The 22,628-nt window shown below is 37.8% G+C and overlaps 3 protein-coding genes across 3 annotated transcripts; 1 reads left to right on the top strand and 2 right to left on the bottom strand.

The window, feature by feature from the left end:
- Positions 1–18,039: 18,039 nt before the first annotated feature.
- LOC148156013 (heat shock protein 30-like) lies at positions 18,040–18,824 on the bottom strand. Its single transcript, XM_088011354.1, has one exon. It carries the CDS (start codon positions 18,822–18,824, stop codon positions 18,366–18,368), a length of 459 nt encoding a protein of 152 aa, XP_087867480.1. The 3' UTR covers positions 18,040–18,365.
- Positions 18,825–19,188: 364 nt separating this feature from the next.
- On the top strand, positions 19,189–20,182 carry LOC106913874 (heat shock protein 30-like). The gene has a single exon (XM_088011034.1). The coding sequence runs from the start codon at positions 19,300–19,302 to the stop codon at positions 19,912–19,914; it is 615 nt and encodes a 204-aa protein (XP_087867160.1). The 5' UTR covers positions 19,189–19,299; the 3' UTR covers positions 19,915–20,182.
- Positions 20,183–21,168: 986 nt separating this feature from the next.
- Positions 21,169–22,044, bottom strand: LOC106913872 (heat shock protein 30-like). Its single transcript, XM_014980295.2, has one exon. The coding sequence runs from the start codon at positions 21,900–21,902 to the stop codon at positions 21,288–21,290; it is 615 nt and encodes a 204-aa protein (XP_014835781.2). The 5' UTR covers positions 21,903–22,044; the 3' UTR covers positions 21,169–21,287.
- Positions 22,045–22,628: the final 584 nt, after the last annotated feature.

The raw sequence follows: 22,628 nt of genomic DNA on the forward strand, positions 1-22,628 counted from the left end.
GTCAAATGCTAATGAGGTGGGTGGCTATTATAGTAGTCTGTGCCATATAAAGACATAATGTGGATGAACAAAAAAAAAAAAACGTATTGTGTGCTAAAATTCCGGCAGCTTGTTTTTTTTCTCCTTTTTTTTTTTTTTTTTTGTAAGGTAACATTAAAGTTCCAAGTCTGCAAATAAAAAAATTTGTGCTAGAAGCAGCTCCCACTTTGCTTATTGCTCTCAGGAAGTGGAAATGTTCTGTGTGCTCAATGGGGAGTAATGTGCAGCTTTCTATCAAAGTGTACAAAAAACAGGTTTGCGCTGATGTTATTGCAGATCATCAGTTATTATCAGTAACTCACGCATTATGGTTTTGAAAAACTGATTAACTGTTGTGTTTCATTGAAAGCACAGTAAAAAAAATTCTTGGCTATTGATGTGCTATTGGTTTGTCTTGGAAATTGTATTGTGTATTACATTTGTGTTGATGTTTTTGTAGTGTCCTATCAAATTCTATATTTTTGCAATAAACCTTATGTAATGTAACCATCTATGTCTAAACCTGCACCACCTTTGTTTGTCAATGGGTGTTTTATTGTTGCTTAGGATAAGTGTCTTCATCAATCGCGGTAATTGATGTCACCGCATTTGACAACTTTTCAGTTGTCTTTGAAAGCATCATCTCTGTTGTCTCACTTAGCCAGGAAAATAACAAAAGCCTTTTTAAGGACAACTCAGTTGAAACCTTTACTTAAACTTAATGCTCCACTTCCACTCTATTCTATTATTTAGTAAATGAGTTGGTAGGTATTGTAAAATTTCAGTTATCATTGATGTCATTGTCCCCACTAAGGTTAAGTTCATCTCTGGAAGGAAGAGATGCTCCAGGGGGGGAAAAAATGGCAAGAAATAACACTCCAGGTTATCTGTGATATCCATAAAGAGACTTCACAGATATAATTTCTAAATCATACAAGCAAATCCTTTTCTAAAATCTCTAGCAAAACCATCAACAATGCTTATGCCTTGTTTGCCACGGTTGACAGAATAACAAACCTTTCTGTGACTATCTGGTGACTATCTGAGCTGAATTCTGGTGTGTAGGTTCCTGTAGTTCCTGGAACATTATTCACATTTCACTGATGGAGGTATAATCAATCAACATCACTCTGCATAGAAACAAGAAAGATATTTGCCTAAACAGAATAACAGAAGATGGGAAGCTAATATCTACTAACATGTTCTGTCTCTCTGGTTTGACCTGTTTCAATTTTTTTTTTCCAGAGTTGTAATCAATAAAAATTAAATCGAAATTATTTACATGGCACCAGTTCGCAACAAATGTAGTTTTGAGACACTTTACAAAAAAAAATTAACCGCATACATTCCAGTTGATCCTAATTATCAAATTAAATTGATGACATACATCAGAATAGTTGTTGGTATCCACCATTCCTCCTACTGCTGGTGAAGAAACTATTGCCAATTACTATTTAGTACAACAGCACTTTTAAAATTCTAAGTAAACCTGCCAACATTTCTGAATCCAATAAATGCCAAGACACATGTAAAAAAAAAAAGATGGAGCAAATAGTTTTACTCTGTTTCCCAAGTATCTAATTTTGGTCACCAGGAAATTTCTCTGTGCGTCTCAAGTATTTACACGGCTTCATACGTAGACCACCAAAAGTTACCAGTTAATTTTCTGAGTTGGCTGAAGATATTTGGTTTACCGTCTTTACAATTTTAAATGAATGTAACTGATTGCAATAGCTCTGTAAGTATTTACTGAACATCGCTCTTATTGAAATGATCCCAATGTGGTTGAGATTGATGCTGAAAAATTGGTGTAAGATAGATTACAGAACCCAAAGCTCTTGGGGAAAAAAGGCAACTTAAAATGTTTCCAAGCGATGCAATTAGACATGGTTTGTTGATTATTTAGACACCATCTGTCAGGATAACAAGGGAGCCACTTCCAATGTCCCCCCCCCCCCCCTCTTCCATTTATTTGAAGGTTTGGTAACAAAGGGATGGAGAATGAATAAATTAATCTAAAATTTCTCATTTCGAGAGAAAAAGTAAACACTCCCCGATATGTTGTGTCATAGTTGATGTTTTTTATCTTCTTTTTTTTTCTCTTTAATGTAGCCTGCACATCGTTAGCGGTGCAGAATACAGGGAAGAGGGAATAGATGGTTCATTGTTAGGTCACAGTGACAATGACTTGAGGAGTTCTATGAAATGCAGTATGTTTTTAAATCTGATGATGCAAGTCTTGGTAATGTCTGCTGGATGCAGTGAAAATAACTGCTGATGTCGGCACCAATAAAGAGGCGATGTTATCTCTTTCTCATGTAACGGCCGACAATGTGATGGCTTCGGCAACAATAAACATTTAACAATGGCTGATTTTTGTGTGCTTCGACATTTAATAAAAAACTAATTTTAGTTGGAATCTTTTTATTTTTTAGATTTATCTACAAAACTGCAATGAAGCTAGTTATCCCTGTATTAACTGTTTGTTGTAATCTCTGTTAGCACATTTAATTTAATTTCAGTCATTTAACACTGGCTTTATAAATGTACCTTTGATGTCGCCTTGAAATACGTGTGAAGGTGACATTCAAGCCCAACCAGTGCCACAGCAGTTAATATGCAAATATCAGCCCCACATTGTTGTGTACGTGTTCAAAAATACGTACGCGCGATCCGTCAAATCAAACCACGCTGATCTCTTGGGGGAAACCACTGCCTGCCTGGCTTAAGGTTATTATTACACCCGGACACAAAAAGTGTCAGAAAGTGTGAAATTAGCCATCGCACAATCGGCGTGGCCATTACCAAAACCTCTGCATCAGCGGCTCGAGGAGAGACCTGCAAGGGGTGTGTACGTGAAGGTTGGGATTGCATTGGGGCCAAATTCCCACTGGTGCTGACTTGGATTGTTTTCAGATGGACAGACAGGTTTGAGACTGCACTGGCCTCAGTCTCTAAGCTTCTCTAAGCTTCCATGTCTTTGCTAGCCTTCCTGTTTGTTCTCCTCACTCTGTTCTAACCAACTAAATCTGCATGACATTTAGTGTGACTTTATTAGGACCTACTGGCTTTCTCTCTGTTTTCCTTTACATTTTGCTGAAGGCTGTCATAGTGTCTGACTAAAGTCAGGTGTCCCAGGGCACAGTAAAGTAATTTTCTCTTGAAAAGGTGTCAGTGGTCGAAGTGTCCCCTGGGTCATTTGGAAATCATTGCAGAGGTGCCTCTTTAATCACCATGAATGACCTTCAGCAGAACCTTAACTGTCACTTTAGGTGGGATTGTCTGGTTGTCTGTGAATATATGAGATAAAATGGCCGCCTTCCCTTCAGGTTAATTTGCACAACTCATTGTACATAATTATGCTGGATGTACTTCTATGTCCCTGATTGTTCCTGCTTGATTTAATGCTGCTAATTATAACTTAACTGCCCTTTTTATTGTGCGATTATAGAAGTTGGAGACAGAAAAGTCTATTACATAAAGGCTTGCTAGAATGTTTTTTTGACTGAAATCAAATATTCTTTGAAACAAAATATAAAGTAAGCATGTTAGTCATTAGTTCAAAGGTTCTGGTTTTCAGCTAAAACAAAACAAAAAAAAAACCTCATCTGGTCTTCAGAATTTTTAATTAAATCACTTTACAAGAAATTGAGCCAAAAAAATTAATTCTAAAAGATTTTTGGCTGCAGCTTCATGCTTTTTTTTCACATTTTGTATATCTCTTGCTGCTTTGTGTGATCACTGACCAGATTTATTACCTGACTTCAGGTACACTTCAGTTTTGGTATATTTGCCTATGGTGATAGTTAATAAATCGTGCCATTCTAGTGTTGCTTGTTGATCTCCAGATCATGTTGAAGTAGTTTTAATGTGTGTATTGTGGCAGCAGCACAAACTAAGATGTAGCTGGTGGACAGGGAAGCTGAACAACTAGGTAAACTCCAAGTGTGTGATTCACAGACATTGGTGAACAATCCTTCAGAGACCTGCTGGACCTCCTGTGTAGTGTTGTGGTGTGCTAATGAGATTTAGGTCAAGAATTGCATGAACTACCCTGCAGCACAGTATTCGCTGCACTGTTGCACATCATTCTCACCACTAAACAATGGACTCCAAATTATTGGCACAGTGGTCTTGTTTCTATTTTCACGCTAATAGGCAACAACAATAGATTTTCTATAGTAACATGGAAAGCAAACTGCCAAAATGTCTGCTTTTATGAAGGAAATCTTCATGATGATCTGTTGGAGCAATTACTTCCAACACTTGTTTTTGTCATACAGCTGAATTAGAACCAATAATGTTGCTCCTAATAGTTGATGAAACGTTCACAGTTTATTATTTTTCTAACGTATTTAGCAAAGCATTTAATTGTTTAAGGTCAAAACATGAAAACTGTCCAAAACGAAATAGGATTCAGAATCCTCTCATTAAGAAGGTGAAGACGTCTTGGAATTACCAACAGCGATGCCTATATGTATGTGTAGGAAGACTTTTCTACCCCTCTCCTAAATTATGTTTTTGTTACATCTGCTTCCTAGCCGCTGGGTTGTCAAAATGTATTTTTTTCCAAATCACTCTCCATGCAGATGGGAGCCCAAGGTGTATAGACAGATAAAGCTGCTCCCCTCTGCATCGTAACCACATTCAACAGCTATTAAGCTGTTACTGGAGGTCTGACCTGGACCAAATAAGCTGCTGGTAAATAGCCTTATCCATTCAGCTGCTGATCCGAGAAGCCTGCCATGAGAGGGCTGTGTGATGTCAAGTGGCTGGCAAGGACTCGCATTTTAGATGCACGCAGACACACACACACACGCACACACACACAAAACCTCACCAGGGTAGCCGTCTGGCAGGTCTTTGTGTAGAACCGGCGATAACACCACACATACACACACATGCAGACACACAGTTTTTTTTTCTCTCTCTCTCTTGCCCTAGGTATCTGTCTCCTTCATACAAAGGCATCCAAGGGGACATATTTGTCACCTACCCAGATGTTTTTTCCAAGGTTCTTTATTCCAGGCAGTCAATCATATGAGCAGAAATGCTCCTTAATGTGAAATCCCTTTGGTGTAATGTCTGTGTGTGTGTGTGGGGTGGGGGGGCGTGTAAGTGTTCCATCATGTGTGTGGGCATCCATGCGTGTGGAAGGTCATTCAAGGTGATATGAAACCACTGTCAACCGAAGACACAGGAAGGTAATACTAATAACCGTTATAATATTTTTGCACACACTGCACTCATGCTACAATTGCTGTTCTAATAACATCTGTCACTTTGACACAAATTGATTTGAAGACACCACTCTCCTCCCCAACACCCCATGGGTCATTTGTTCATGTAGGAAATTTTGACCTATAATTATAGTGAAGGAGTATTTGACTTCCAAGCTTGACAAAGCAACTTTATTGGAAATGTCAACATTTTATTTATTAAGAAAGGAGTTCCACTGGGGAAATATTGTATTTTAAGCCTTATTGTTGTCCATTTCAAAAAAATATATATTTGGTGTCCGAATTCTAAAACTACATAAAAAAAAACATGCTATGATGATTTGTGATGACAAAAATGGTCATTTACTGTTTTAGAAAAAAATAATAACAGCTATAGTCTCAACTCTCATTTAACCCAAAGCTGTTTATCTTTCTATACATCAGCCAAGAACAGTGGTGTCTCAACTTTTTTGTCTCATGGGCTGAAATCAAAACGTCAAGTAACAAGGGGCTGGTTCACCTTCTTTTTTAAATCTAAAATTTCAAGCTGCTGACAAGCTTTTTGCCAGCCTGACTATTGCCTTCCTACGCAATTATTTTCAATTCTCATCTCCATCTGGAATTTCTTTCATTGAGTTTGATTCCTCTGGTAGAATTTCAACTGGGCCAATCAACAAGCAGAGAAGTCGTGAACAAACAATGATGATTATTTTCTGTGCTCTTTTAGTATTGTATCCTGCTTGTAGTTTGGCAACAGCAGCGGAGGAAGTAAGTGAAGTTACTCACTCTGTGTTGGCCACGCTTCCAAAATGTTCATTAGACATCAACAGCCATCTGGTTGGGCTTGGCATTTCTCTCTTCACATTGGAGGATGGTTGTTTACAGTGGAAGCTTCATAGCGTCGAACTGGCCAAACATTAGCAATTTAGTAAAAATGTAAAACTTAAACAGAATCCATACCTCTAGCAAACAGTCGTTTTTCAATAGTCAAGGGTCCAGACCCTCTGTACTAAACACAGTGTGTAACAAGGGGCTTCAAGTTTGGAGGGCCTGTTTGTTTCCCTCGCAGATTTGGTAAATACAGCATCACTGATTTACAACACCTGATGCCATAGAACTTTTCTACATATCCAAAAACATTTGTGGCAGCCTGATGTACCTTGGGGTATTATTTATTAAAAGCTTTGCAAACCATTGAAATATAGTTCAATTTATTTATATTCACAACAAATGTCGCTTCAAGGTACTTCAAAAATAAAATGAATTCAATTCAATCACACATACTTTCCAATTGATTCTAGTTATCACAAAGTACAGTAAGCCTAGTTAATTATTCAAAGTAGGTTACTTTAATACCTTATCTAAAAATTCTAAAAAGATGTTATTGTCTTAGTCTCAAACTGATATAATAATCCCATTGCTCAAATTGAAGGCTACAACACAACGTAGCACTCCTTCTTTCGTGTAAATTTGAAAATGTTTCATTACTATAAGTACTTTTTGAAATATTTCCATTCAAAATGGCATAAAAAAAGATTATGCATTATTGCTTTGAATAATTCAAGAAAAAAATAAGACCAAGAGAAGTCATTACATAAATCTGATTTAAAATGTCTAGCTATAAAAGTGCAGAAATAAAAATAAGTTGTGAAAAGCCAAGCTTAAAAGGGGTTTTGAAGATTTTTCTGAGAAGCTTCACTTTGACTAAGTACCCATTCATCCGGAGCTTTGTTGCCCCTTCAACCTTGCTGTGATGAAGAGGTGCTGCCTGCCCAATGAACTGTCTTGTCTGATAATTATTTTGACATTACCTGCTGTGAGCTAGAAGGGAATTATCCTCCACAGTGTCTGCTTGCAATGCATTCTCCATAATCAGTCTTGCCATGCATGGATACGTTTGTGGATGCCCAGAGTTTGAGTACAATGTGTGACTATTTTCACTGGAAAAGTGAAAACTACACCTGCTGATTTTACTTTCAGTTGTCATAAAAGTGTAAAGTAATAAATCTGACTAAATTCAAACTGACATAAGGGTATTAGTTTCTGCTGCTTTACATGGTAAACTGACATGATCACATCTTAAGTTGTAAGTGTGGAATTAGAATTTTCTTTTTCCTTTTGCAGTTTTCTCTCCTCTAACCATTTGACATACATTATTGTACACACATTCACGTTTTGTCACACAATAGCCTTAAACTTTACTATGTTTTGGGGGGGATTTTATGTGACAAAACAGTTCAATAATCTCAAGAGGAAAGTGTTATATTTATATCCATCCATCCATCCATCCATCATCCATCCGTTCAGTTATCTTTTGCTAAATCCAGGGTCGAGTTGTTGAGGCAGCAACCTAAGCAGAGGTGCCATTGTTTACCTGCTTGGTCAACAATCATGACGTAACATGGAGAAGCTACAGAAATTCACAGCTTGAGTAGATCTATGGGAAGATCTATTCTGGGAACGAATTCCCTGAAAAGTCACAAGCCATGTAAATGCCCCTTTCCACTAGTACCTAGTTAGCTTGGTTCGACTCATATCTACAAACTAAACCTGCTGATTTTACTTTCAGGGGAAAGTTATAGGGAATTTTCACTATAAATTGTTATGTACTGCCAGCCCCTTTTTCAGTATCTACTTTGCTAAAGTTCTGAGCGTGCTGAGATCAGAGTCAGTTGTGTCACAAAAACCACTCCCCCACAAGAATCATTTCCACTTTTTTGATTTTTTTTTAACTCAGAGTACATGGCATTTTAAGAAACATGTTAACACTGAAAGCCTTGTGGCCTATTTACAAAGTGCAGATATTTTTGTTCTTGTTGTGCTTGTCTCTTGCATCCATGTTTACTTTTGCAAACACTGAGCACTTCTTCTTTCTGTGGTGGTTGGCAGAACAGTGAGAACGCTGACGCTATTGCGCCCTCTACTGCGACACTTTCAGGTCGTTGCCCGTTCACACTGGTCGCATTTATTTGGAAGTGTGAACGGCCACGACAAAAAAAAAAAATAAATAAATAAATAAAAAATTGATTTGATAAAAAATTGGAATTGGGTCACTTCAAGCTGCAGTGTAGTTTCCTAACTGCTTTCTACGCCAGGTGCATCCGGAGATGGATAAAGCTGCAGTGACTGCTTGAAGGAAAGATTACAACGGGGGAGGTTCCAATGGGACTGCGTAGCGGTACCCTAAGCCATCCTTTCATCTCCAAGAGCTACCTCAGCAACAGCTTCAGCCTCCACCACAGCTCCTGGTGTGTATGAGTGCTCCTGTCCACGGTTTGCACAGCGGGTAATGATGTTTCACTTTAACTTTTCTGTTTTGAACATGTAAGCGCTCTGTTAAATTTAAACGTCAAATGAATCTCTATCTTGCTATCTGAACCCTGAACCAACCGGTTTCATCAGGAGTTCAAGCAAAACAAGGCAATAAAACACGTTGAAGTGTTTACTCATCCTCCATCAAAGAGGGTTGGGGAGGAATGATGCATAGCAACGGTTTCACTATAGTGTGATTTAAGGTTTGGAGGAACATAGATTGCTGCACTACAGCTTGGTTACATGAAGGAATTGAGCCTTTTCTGCAAAAATTCTTTTACAATTTAATTAGTTAATCTACTGATGTGGAGACTGATAAGTTCACAAATTTGTGGAGTTAATGCAGTTCCTTTTAGCCTAAAGTAGCACAATTTCATTTAGTGGAGACCAATTAGGCTTATTACTGCTCAATAACTACAGCTGATCGTAATTTAGTTAGATTGAAATCCAATCGAAGGGTAACTGAATGTTTCCAGCAGTAGGGAGGAGAAGTGGAGTTCTTCAATCAGAACAGAACATTAAGCTACTTTATTTCAATAATGTTGTGAAGGTGCAGTTTTCTGTGGACTGACTGTGAGAATATCCTGAAGTCTGAAAAAAAAGAAAAGAAAAAAACAACCCATCTGTCTTAATATTCTCCATGCTCAGCATAGACAGAGTAATGACTGCAATGCATCATCTGGATAATTCATTTCAATGGAAGCATGCAGTGAATGTGAAGAACTTAGGTTTGACTTGTACTCTCATCCTGATCCCATATACATTTTGGCAAAGTTGAGAATTCAACTAAATTTAAATGCAATGTGAAATGTGTACTTATAGAAATGTTCACACTTATTTAATTGAAACTTTTTGATAAATCCAATGTCTATTTCAATTCAGTCATGCTAAAAGTTCAATTACAGATTTTGTTAAATATAAATATGTTAAAAATGTATTCAGTGACACAACAAATCTCTAGGAATTATGAAGTTCTGAAGCAATTCCTAAAAGCAAATGAAACATACATGTAAGTTGTACTTCACCTATTTCCAATATTTTCATGTTCTTTCTTATATCAATGCATTATGGTTTGCCCTTTTGAAAGTTTTTAGACTGCCACTACAGATATAACATTGCCAATTTTATAATGCAACACTTTTACATAGATCTATCTGCTTTGGAGAACTTTTTTTTTACCTTAATAAACAAATTTGTATGATAAAAATTTGTTTTAGGGTCATCTTTGTCTGATTAAAAAAAATAGTTTGATGCTCTGAAACATTTGTGAAGGCAAATAGCAAAAACAGTAAAACTGGTGGACTAGATTTTTTTTTTTTCCAATACTGTTGCTTGTATCTAATAACAACTAGACCGAATATGATTATACATTTCAGACAATAGATATTGGTCTGACCTTCATTTCAGCATTCTGGTGCTGTCTAATAACTCATTATTAAGTCATGTTTCTAAAATGGTTATTGATTTTTTTCCCCTACAGAGACAGGTAGGTGCCAAGAGCCATGTGAAAATACAAACTATGAGTGAAGTTTCAATAAGGACGCCCCCTTTAGACAATTACCATCCTCAACTGATGAGGACTTGCTTTGATCATCACATACGTTTCTGTTTGTGATCACACAAAACAGCCCCACGGGTGTTTGCTTCATATTTTGTTCTCACTGGTGGCAGGATAATTGGCTGTTTAAATTAATTTGAGTGGACATATTTATGGGGCTGGAAAAAGAAAAGGTGATGCATTTATATCTTTAAAGCTTTTTCAGAAGATTATGATTCAGCAGAAACTGCATTTTAAATTGCTTGACCTCATTTGGTGCAGGGACTGCTCCTGTTTGATGCTGTTAGATTTTAGTTAGATTTTACTGCACTGAAAATTCAAATGCAGTTTAGGAAAACACCTGTCCATCAGGATGTGTATTTGAACTCATTAAGCTTTGTGTCAGACTTTCTTAAAATGTATGTCACACACACACACACACACACACACACACACACACACACACACACACACACACACACACACACACATCCAGAGAGAACGGTACGTCTGTGATAGCTTCTATTATCTGGGTCTCCCTCCTGGCTGCACATCAAACATGGATGAGCTCCAACCATAAAAGGCTGCATTTTCCTTTGATTTAAACAAGGAATAAAAATCGGAAAGGTGAAAAGTCCAAACCATGCATATTTTATCGACTCACTGACACCAAAGGCAAGACGGAACAAATTTTAACATTCGAACACAACCCAAAATAGACCGATGTGGAACCGAACGGAGGAGACGCTGCACCAAATTCCCTTATCTTGTTTGTCGAAGACTTCTTAATTGCCATCTGTGTTGATAAAAATCAGCCTGTAATTATGAACAGAAGAATAATACTTTGAAAAATTGAGCAGTATACTTTTATGTTTTTGGTATGTACTTGTTTTTAATTAAACAAAAACCTAAAAATCTAACTTCTACTGCAACTAATCCGTCGTATGTTGGACGTTTCTGCACACCAAAGTGATGGAGTGAACAGATACAGCCTCAAGATCAATAAGTCAGGCCCCTGGGCCCTGTTTGTCTTATTTCTTGATAAAAGGTAGCAGTGATTGCATCTGGATTCTGGCAAAGCGAGGCTTTTGTCTCACTGCCTCCGTAGTCCGCTCATATTGCGCCGAAGGCTGGGGGTCTGTGTAGCAGCTGTGTGTGTTCATAGTGGTATCATTTTTGCCCAATTTATTGGCACTGGGATCTTGTGCAAAGAACAGTAAGTACAGCCGAGTAAGTTGAAATTCCTAATCTTTTGAGTGGCTGGATTTATGGGTAAGTACATAAAGTATTGCCTGTCTCCATGTTTGAATTTGTAAAAGTTTATTTTTTGGCCCTTGCCTAATATCAACTGTGGCAGCATTAGCTCTAAGTTCTTTTCATAGTTTGTCACAAGTCACGGAAACACATCAAAGTGGTGGAGGAATGTCAAAAGGCATGATGGTGGCTGCATCATGCCATGGGGATGCTTTTCTTCATCCAGGCATGGAAGTAGTGAGGGAACCATCGATATCATAGGTAGGTGCAGTTATGCATTAGCTACATCGATATCTTCCTTTTTGCATTGAGGATCCAAGAAGGGTTTCTTTTAATGATGGCTTTCTTTTTCCCACTCTTGCATAAGTGCACAGTTAATTCTTGTTGTGTTAATAGATTCTCCCTACAAGGTTTTGGATCAATGCAACTTCTCCACACATATCATGTCTAGCAGTTTTGACATACACATATTACCTTGCACTGGATGCTATTAAGAGTGTCAGAGGGAAGGGTGGTAAACAATGCATGCCGTCATTGTTGTATCTTTTTCTTTTCCCTTTGCAATTAAGGCCCACTCTGAGTTGGTCTCACATCAAATCCTATTAAAAGTTTGTGGTTGCATTGTGAAACCATGTGAAAAAGCTCTAAGGGTGTTCTTTTGCAAGTACACAAATCATTATAACCTTTATCCTTTAAAAGCACTAGGTGAGCTCTTCTAAACCTGAAACCAGAATAAGTTTGTTGCCACACGTCACCTTGAATATTGTTAGTTTATCTTTAGTCTCTCATCATCACTACATAAAAATCCCTGTTTTCTGTAAATCGATCTTTTCCCCTAACCTCAACCAGTTCCTTTTTATAAATGACTTCATATGTAAACCCAACCCATTCCCACTTCCAGTTACTCCCCCTCATGCTTCCTTCCTGTCCCCTCTTGTTCCCACTCCCCTTTTTCTCCATCAGCCATCCGGTCTGAATAATGCAGTGGCTGTCTAGCGGCACAGCCATTGTCCCTACTTCACTGTTAATGTTGTGTCCTTGTCACAGTTATTGGGTCACTATCATCCATCAGAGCTAATCATTGTCATACAGACGTGGAAAAACAAAACATAACCCAGAGAACAAAGGAACTTGCATGGACAGAACAAAGGAGATCAAGGACCAAAGAGCCATGATGTGGTTTATGACAGTCCTATTAAATCAAATGAAGAACTTTGAACAGGCAAACACAAAAGGAACCTCATTTCATTACTGAAACAGACACCGCATGCATACAGTAAAATGCAAGTTATAATATGGTTATGATCACTGGTTTTTGACCACTTAACCTAATCATAAACAAGGAATCTAAACTCTATTTGAAGCACAAGTACTCTTACTCTATGATAAATACCTTTTGGCAAATTACTGTCTCAAAGTATATCTGTATTTTGATCCCTATTTTTCCCATAGGTGTTACAAGAATTTGCATGGAATTAAGTCAGTGTTTCTACAGCGATAAGGTGCACAGTAACTCAATCTACACAGAACTTAATACTCACCTGAAACAACTTCAAGCTAAATGGAAACATCACAGATGGTGAAGAAAACTCCGCTAGCCTTTAGCAAACTATGAGCCCAAACACCACAAAAGTGGCAACACATCAATGATACCAGTGGGAGGAATCTCCGTTGCTGAGGATGGACTTTTCCTTCAGGTTCAGCATTAGGTTGTCTAAAATATCAAAACAACTCTAAAGTGATTTAAAACAGGTTTTACTCTCGAATGTGAGCGCAGTCTTATTATAAAACATTGACAGTTTTCCAGTGGTTATACTATCATTGTATTGGATTGAATCTATCTATTCAGTTTTTCCCAGTTTTTTATTCACTGGAAGAAAATACAACAAAACCTCCAGCTGTTCTTTCCACTTTAGAAGTTCTAAAACATCATTAACTCAAAATAATTTCAGAAATTGATTTTTTTTTTTTTGCTTTCTTCAAAGTAAAATAAAAAAAAAACTAAAATAGGCATCTCCATTTATTTTCTTCTTGATTTGGGAAGAACCAAAAATGTGCCAAACTACATCTTATGTGTATTATAAACTATTTTAATAATCAAATTTGTGATTGTAATCAATTCAAGATTCAGCTATTTTATTTTTACTTGGTATTTAACTCCACATAATCTGATTTTACGCTTTCAGTTTTACCTTATTAAAGAGCTTACTCTGATAAGGATCTGTTAGTTCTCCTATTTGTCTCTTAAACCTCCAAACTGACACTCTCCAGTAAAAGGGTTCAGAAGAATTCTTGACTTGCACCGGAGCTAAAGAGTCAAGGCTTCTATGGATTAGTTTAAAGAAGCCCATTGAGACATGAAAGCTAGTTGATAGCTGATGTGGGAGTATCAGACACGTCCTCTTAGAGACCCGGGGCTTTGGAGTGTTGGCCTTGTGCTTGTGTTATCCAACACGCAACATGAGTGAGTGTCTGAGTGCTTCAAATTAATCAATAGAGATAAGAGCTGACTGTTTTTTTTGTTGCCTATTCAATTATACTCCATTAAACAAACATGATCGCGCCATGATCTTAGTTAGACTGTTTGTCCGTCAGAGATACACACATACTTATGCAGAGAATGAGCACAGAGCTATTTTTATGTTAACAAAGAAATAATAATAAAAAATTTAAAAAAAACACTGGAGGTCAACTAAGAAGAGCAAACACAAATGGATTAGTAAAAGGACTGGAGACCTTCAATTGACCCTTTTTAACAATGTTTGAGTAGCAGGTACAATGAAGGGCAGAAAGCATTTTGAGCCAGTGAAGGAAGATGGACTTAATAGATTTATTTTTTTATTTTTTTGTAAATCCCTGCAAATAATCAATTGTATTGTCATCGTTTTGGAAAAAAGAAAGCTTGACAACCACTGACCTCAACACCTTCAACAGTTTGTCAGTTTCAGCCCCAAAAGCGTGATCAGCTCTTTGTTACACTGCAATAAACATGTTTTTTTTTTGTTTTTGTTTTTTTTCTGGCAGCTTATTTATGACCATGATTGTCTGAAATAAAAATGTTTGCCATTTTTAAAACTTTGTCTCTCTTAATAACGTTGATTTTCTGCATTTAGCTAATCAGTAAAAGGATAGGATCACACCAAAAAAAAAGAAAAGATAGTGCTTTGAGTTTATCTTAGCACCTAAAGCTTAATGTTAAAGAATTATAACAGAGAGCATCTTAAGGTCACCAAGTCTCTTTAACATGCGCTTATTTTAAGAGTGTTAAACTTGTCCAGGATGGATAATAATAGTGGAGAGATAGTGTAACACTGATAGTAGTATTGTCCCTATAGGAACTGTTAAAAAAAAAAAAAACATGGAATCATAATTACTTTCCTGTCTTAAACAAATATATGTGAAAAGTATGACTCTGCCAGCCGTACTCTTCTTTGTGTTATTACCTGCCACATTATGCCGTGTTCACTCATATACAAAAACACACACATTGACAAACCCATGGAGTGAAAACAATAGCATTCACACTGTTTGGTGCTGGTGAGAAGCCATTTGGAGACTGCAGCTTGGAAAGAGCAGAGTTGCTGCTGTCAGCGTCTGACAGACAGCTGTGAGAAGTGTGTGAGTGTGTCTGCTGGTGTCTGATTAGTGCCTCTTGTCCCTCTCTCTCTCTTTCTCCAGCTTCCTCTCTGGCGTGATTATATAACGGCAGTTCTGGTCTCTGTTTATAAATGTGTGTTCGCGTGCATGCACAGCATGTGCATGTAGGAAGCGAGTTTGTGTATTGTCTGCCTCGACGCGTCTGACCCAGAAATGCCCAACAGTCTCTCATGGCTTCATTAGGACACATCCAAGAGTTCAGAATCCATAACCTTCAAATTATCACCCTGCTGCCTTCTACTTACTGTCTTTTTCCAGGTTTTCAACTTTCTATCTTTAGCTTCTTGACAATTTGACTTGGTTTGCCTGTGAAAAAAAAAGAAAGTCTTACCTACATTCATTTCCCCATTTCGATTAAGTATATTGTGAAAACAACATTTTTGAGAAGATTTAATTATAGATACGGCACCCCTTACAATTACTCAAAAAAAGATGTTCAATGAGCCTTAAAATAAGTGTATTTTTTTTTCCACAATCACAAACTGAGATTGAGAAAAACTACACTTATTCAGAGAAGAAAAACATCCCATGAGAAGTAATTAATTTTTTTTTCAAAGAATCAATTCTCCTCTAATAATTTCATTAAAATAAACGTAACTGAAGCATTTTATATAATCTATACTTTACTGTTTGAAGTTTGTCCAAGTGTTCACCTTTTAGTAACACACTGTATCATATAATATACTGAACCAGGCTTCACTGTGTAGTTCGTGATTCCACCATTTGTTTACTAACCTCAGGTCAGTAAGTGATGCAATCCTGATCCAGTTTGTTGCAACTGGAAACCAACGTACGTGGAGATTGAAACATTTCACCTTCAAGACTCTTCATCCAAATTTCAGCTAGAGTCTTAACAAACGCTCCTAAATTAATCAACAGGCAGATAAAATGTGTTCACTTGTTTTGTTTTTTTTTGTTATTTTTGACTGTGTGGCATCCATGCAACATTTTGATTGACATCAATGTTATTGATGTCTTCTATCTTATTCCAGAAGTCTCTTCATTCCGTTATTTCATCTGGCAGTGAGCAGGACTTTTGGTCGTGGAGCTGTACTCTAACTGTACTCTTACCCACCTGCTTTGTGACTTGAGAACGGCGATAAGAAAGGAACGACTGTTATCAGTTAAAGGTCTCGCACTGAGGTCCACTGCAGTATTTTACTACTTCTCACCCTGCTCACCTCCTCCTTTGCTTTTCTCCTCTATTTTTTCATCCCTTGCCGAGTCCCGTCTCATCACCTCTCGTTCTCTTCCTCTCTTCCCTCTCCTCTGCCCCTCTCTCATCTTTCTACCCCCTGCTGCATCCTCTCTCCATCACTTCCTCTCTTACCCTCCTCCCCACATGTCTGTCTGTTCGAAACTGGAGCAACGTCTTAATCGAGGCTCCGAGACGTGACGGGAATACCTAAGCAGCTCCGGCTCTGCAGTACAGACACACACACACGCGTGCATGCGAGCACACACACACACACACACACACACACACACAGACACACACAAGCAGAATCCAACACGTTCTGCTTTGCAGCCAATTAACAGCGCGATCCAGCACCAAAGGAATAACTGCATGTTGATGAGCTGGAGCCCCCATGCGTGTGTGTGCGTGCGTGTGCGTGTGTGTGTGCTTGTGTATTTATGTTAAGCTAGTGGCCGTCAAAAACACTTACATAGATAGAAGGGTATCTCTTTTATGTGTTCAAGGGAAAGAGGGAGATTATGGCGCATTAAAAGCCTTCTCCACATGGGACAACCTAAGACAGGAACAAGGAAGTCCCTGAGATTCTCTTTGTACGTATATGTGTTTGATCCTGTCCTGGCATTTTCAGGATTGCGTGTGTGTGTGTGTGTGTGTATGTGTGTGTGTATGCGTGCATACAAGCTGCATTAGGAGAACAATGCAGATGATTTACTTGGAGCTGAGCCCTGCCGTCTCCTCCTCATCCTCCTCCTCATCCGTCCTCTATTTTTGTTACCTTTCATTTCTCTGCTCCTCCTCCCTCCTAACTTCTACCCAGCCTCTACTTCGTGGAGTTCATCCAAAGGTGAACGCCTGGCACACAAAAAGTATCTTTCCCCCCCTTCCAAAAACTCGTATATTCTCTTTATGTGTCAAAAGTATTGACATCAGCCTTGACACAATATCCCAGAGCAGCAAAGCACAGTGCTTGCCAGGTTTCATCATCCCTCCGTATGTTCTTCAGAGATAGAATATGTTGAAACGAAGGCTGTGGGTTTTTAAAGCTCGCTGATTTCTTTGCCCCACTTCTCTGCACAATCCCCTACATCTGTTCGTGTTACATTAATGTGGGTAGGTAAGAGGTTTTATACCGTTAATACCAAGCGAAGAGGGTACTCATTTAGAAAAAAAAACTAGGTCATTTAAGTATTAATTGAGAAATATCAAAATTGATGTAGCCCTGTCATCCTTTTAGCACCAGTCAGCTTTTTTTCCATTAGGTCTTTTTAATAATATCCAGTTCTCCCATGTATGCAAGACTACAAAAGAGGAGGAATTAATGTATGCTAAGAATTAGGTTTGCAATAAATTAGTCGATAATGAAGGGACAGTGAATACCTCCAATGCTTGGTTGACATCTAGATAGAAAATGCTGCACTTCCCTAAAAGACCGAGGATTAGAATTGTTTAGGAGGAAAATGCTGCCATCTAGTGGAAATTTGTGCTAACTACAATGTTGGAACTGCAAATTTGTATAAAAATATTTAGATGTTGCCTTTGTTGAAGTTACACAATCATAGAAATATAGAAATTATTTAGAAACCCAAAGGCAAGTATCAGTGTTTATAATCTCTTCAATCTCTCACCTATACATTTCATCACTCAATATTTAATAACTTATGTTAGGATTAAGGCACATTTTTGTTTACTATCACGAACTTTAAGAAGGCTTGGTCATACATTTGAACAATATGTCCATATTTGAAGATCTTTGTATGAGCTTTTGGGCAGGTAAAGTGTAAAAGACTCTTATTTCATAATCTTGTACCTTGATTTTTCTTTTCTTAATTTAAGAAATGAACAAATTTTTAAAATGTTCTTATTTTCTTTTAATTTAATATTACATTTTGTTTACATTGAATACATAATTAATACATTTCACATTTAATTCAACATCTTATGCATGACATTTAATCTTTTGCGTTACATTTGAACTTTTTTGTCATGTATTTCAAATTCTTCTAAAATATTTGAGTTTCACATTATGACAGAGAAAATGTAAAAAAGACAAATGACTCAGTGTCAGCAACCAAGAACAGTAAAATCTACATTTAAAAAATATATATATATATATATATTTTTTTTTTTTCAATTGGCACATCAACATGTGAGTCCATATTTTCAGGTTTGTTTATGATCCATTCTGTGTTTCTGCTCTGCTGTCCTTTTCCTGTGAACACACACTCTGCTGTGGTTCCTCCTCTGAGCTCCTCTTGATAGTCAGCTCTCTCTCTGTTCCCTCGATACAAGGAACTTTGGCCGCCTGGATGTGGAGCTTTCCATCAGGAGAAAGGTGGCAGCTGACGTCTTCATGGTTCACCCCTTCAGGCAGATCAAACTCCTGTCTGAACTCCTGCAGGCTGTAGGAGTAGGAGCCTTTCCCGTCCTCTTGTTTCTTCTCCGTCTTCCCGCTGACTCTCAGCTTCCTGCCCACCTGCCGGACTGACAGATCTTCTGGAGAAAAGCCCTGAGTGTCCAGGGTTAGGCCAAAGTGCTCTCCCTCTTTGTCCAGCTGGTAGGAGACTGTGTACAGGTAATACAGCACCCAAAGGGACTCTTTAGATATGACTTTCTTTCTATGCAGGACCATAAAAACTACGGATTAAAATTTAAAAGGAAACTGTTAAAAGAATCATTTGGTGAATATATTGTGTGAAATCTGGTATAGCACAATATGTTTATATTCAGAAATTTATTTTACAAAAACTATGCTTTCCTTTTTGTAATAATCATTGAACTAGTACTTCATTAACAGGTTCAAATATTGTGTATTGTAAATACATATGTGGAACTTTTGTTATTGCTGCAACCTTTCTAAAGTAAACACGATTAGAGAGATGATCGTTGCAAAAAAACAACAGAAGGGAGATGTGAAAAATTTGGTGAATTAGCTCCACCTAGTGGAGTTCTGTGGTAATTACCAGAAACTTCCTGAAGCCTCTGGAGCGCCTCCTCTAGAATATAAAGCTGGGACAGCCCCACTGACTGACAGAAAGCTGCACAAGAAACACAGGAGTGAAGAGACGCCTGAATAACAAGAAGACTCAAGACTAAACAGAAGAAAGATGCTGTGCTCTCATGGATTCCCGTCTGCCCTCAGTCCATTCATGGACTTCTCCTGGCCTGTTCGCAGTCTGTGGCCAGAGGTCAGACCTCTGTTCTACCAGCAGCATGTCATGCAGAGAGACCTACAGGAGCTGCGCAGCAGTCTGCAGCTGATGGACAAACTTCAACGTCAGATCCTGGAGGACACAGAGCCTTTCAGGAGCAGCGTGGCTCTGCAGCCAGTCTCCTACCAGCTGGACAAAGAGGGAGAGCACTTTGGCCTAACCCTGGACACTCAGGGCTTTTCTCCAGAAGATCTGTCAGTCCGGCAGGTGGGCAGGAAGCTGAGAGTCAGCGGGAAGACGGAGAAGAAACAAGAGGACGGGAAAGGCTCCTACTCCTACAGCCTGCAGGAGTTCAGACAGGAGTTTGATCTGCCTGAAGGGGTGAACCATGAAGACGTCAGCTGCCACCTTTCTCCTGATGGAAAGCTCCACATCCAGGCGGCCAAAGTTCCTTGTATCGAGGGAACAGAGAGAGAGCTGACTATCAAGAGGAGCTCAGAGGAGGAACCACAGCAGAGTGTGTGTTCACAGGAAAAGGACAGCAGAGCAGAAACACAGAATGGATCATAAACAAACCTGAAAACATGGACTCACATACATGTTGATGTGCCAATGAGATGATTTTATATTTCATTGATAATAGTCTTGTGTGGATTAATGTTGTTTTTGTGCATTACTGTATTTGTACACAGAAACTTTTGTAAAATGAAAGAATAATAGACAGTTAGTGGTTCTGTTGGTGTATTTTGTCTTAGTATATTATAACAGAAATAACATTTCATCATGTAGAAAATAAAATGTTTTCTCAGTGTTTGGGGAAACACTTTTGAAAATCAAATTTTATTGTTGTTTAAGTACTTTGTGTGCATTTTTCATCTACACACTGGGAACATGATCATAAATTAGAATATTTTTTTAAAATCTAAAATGTGCATCTCAGTAGTAAAAATGCAGAACTAACTACATATAATGTGAACATAGACCGAAATCAATAATTGTCTTCTGCGTTTATAATATCATTGATTGAAACAAACATCTATAGAATCATTACATCTGTATTTCTCAAACGATAAAATATTATTTCTTGCTACATTAAAGAACATTAATAAGCACCAGGCATGCTTTCATGGAATATTTTTTTGAGAAATCTCTGTTATAAATAATTTTATAAACTGGTTGTGTATATTTGTTATAAATCTGTAAAATATTTAAGAAATATATTAAATTAATTATGATGACTAATGCAATATTTTCACTGAAAGATGTTAGGTATGATGTTATTAATGTGATTTTAAGTATGAGAGATGTTCTTTGTTTAATAAAATCTTGTTGCCTGTTTATATGCATATTTATAATATAACAATAAATAAGATGTTACCAGTTGAGCAGTACTTGTCTTTATGTTTTTTTTCTTCTTTTCAATATCTTAAATATTCAGAGCTTTGTTCATATTTCATCCACATATTTTTACATTTTCATGTAATTTCACAGATATTGTTTGTTTCAGTTATATTTAAAATTTTGAAGACAATATTTGATTATTCCTTATTTTATATTTAGAAATTTCTGGTAGTTTACTGGTGGTCATTTTTCAAAATGCAAAACAATGATTTTTATTTAATGTAAAGTTCTCATATTGTAAATTAAAACATGCACTCATACTTATTGTATGCCAAACAACAGCGAACACATGCTTCCATTTATTGATACCATTATGTTCTACATGTTAGCATGTTATTTTCTAATATAGTGTTCTAAAGTTTTCTCATATAGGCTAAATATTGAAAACAACAGGAGAACCACTAACTGTTTACTAATTTTTTAATTTTACAAATGTTTCTTTGTACAAACACAATAACCTACAGACTGATATTTAATACACACATATAAAATCATCACATTGGCACATCAACATGTATGTGAGTCCATGTTTTCAGGTTTGTTTATGATCCATTCTGTGTTTCTGCTCTGCTGTCCTTTTCCTGTGAACACACACTCTGCTGTGGTTCCTCCTCTGAGCTCCTCTTGATAGTCAGCTCTCTCTCTGTTCCCTCGATACAAGGAACTTTGGCCGCCTGGATGTGGAGCTTTCCATCAGGAGAAAGGTGGCAGCTGACGTCTTCATGGTTCACCCCTTCAGGCAGATCAAACTCCTGTCTGAACTCCTGCAGGCTGTAGGAGTAGGAGCCTTTCCCGTCCTCTTGTTTCTTCTCCGTCTTCCCGCTGACTCTCAGCTTCCTGCCCACCTGCCGGACTGACAGATCTTCTGGAGAAAAGCCCTGAGTGTCCAGGGTTAGGCCAAAGTGCTCTCCCTCTTTGTCCAGCTGGTAGGAGACTGGCTGCAGAGCCACGCTGCTCCTGAAAGGCTCTCTGTCCTCCAGGATCTGGCGTTGAAGTTTGTCCATCAGCTGCAGACTGCTGCGCAGCTCCTGTAGGTCTCTCTGCATGACATGCTGCTGGTAGAACAGAGGTCTGACCTCTGGCCACAGACTGCGAACAGGCCAGGAGAAGTCCATGAATGGACTGAGGGCAGACGGGAATCCATGAGAGCACAGCATCTTTCTTCTGTTTAGTCTTGAGTCTTCTTGTTGTTCAGGCGTCTCTTCACTCCTGTGTTTCTTGTGCAGCTTTCTGTCAGTCAGTGGGGCTGTCCCAGCTTTATATTCTAGAGGAGGCACTCCAGAGGCTTCAGGAAGTTTCTGGTAATTACTACAGAATTCCATTAGGTGGAGCTGTTTCATATTATCTGTCTTGTCTGTGATATTTCTGTTGACACCGATAATTTGTCTCACATGTATATGTTTTTTCTATTTCTCTTCTTAAAATATATCACTATTAATACAAACTACTTCTTTTGTTTATATTGTAAAAAACAATTTTTGCGATTTTTTTTTTCCAGCAGTTGTTCTAAAACATAATGTTAACTGAGTCAATTATTTTCTTAACCGGAGGCACTACAAGATTCCCCAGGAATTTTCTCTTAATTACCACAGATCTAAACTTGGTGGAGCAGTTTCCCATGAGGAAATTTTCCTTTTACCTTTTGTGTTTCTTGATATAATTTATTTGTGTATGATATTTTTCATATAATAGGCACATCAGACGTTTTTCATGATCATTAACTGTTTCATATTTCAAGTTGTGCTTATTTTCAAAATCTATATTTCATTAAAAATATATTATTTTATACAATCTTTGTTGAGGTCGAAACGACACTGTTAGTAATCTTTGGTGGTAGACATTCAATTAAATAAGTACAAGAAGTCCAATTAAACATTGGATGT

Source organism: Poecilia mexicana, unplaced genomic scaffold (genome assembly GCF_051168715.1).
Source record: "Poecilia mexicana isolate PSO_F unplaced genomic scaffold, ASM5116871v1 scaffold_12, whole genome shotgun sequence".
Lineage (NCBI taxonomy): Eukaryota > Metazoa > Chordata > Actinopteri > Cyprinodontiformes > Poeciliidae > Poecilia > Poecilia mexicana.

Coding starts and splice junctions, on each gene's coding strand:
- LOC148156013 (XM_088011354.1), bottom strand. CDS start 18,824: ATGGTCCTGCATAGAAAGAAAGTCATATCTAAAGAGTCCCTTTGGGTG.
- LOC106913874 (XM_088011034.1), top strand. CDS start 19,300: ATGCTGTGCTCTCATGGATTCCCGTCTGCCCTCAGTCCATTCATGGAC.
- LOC106913872 (XM_014980295.2), bottom strand. CDS start 21,902: ATGCTGTGCTCTCATGGATTCCCGTCTGCCCTCAGTCCATTCATGGAC.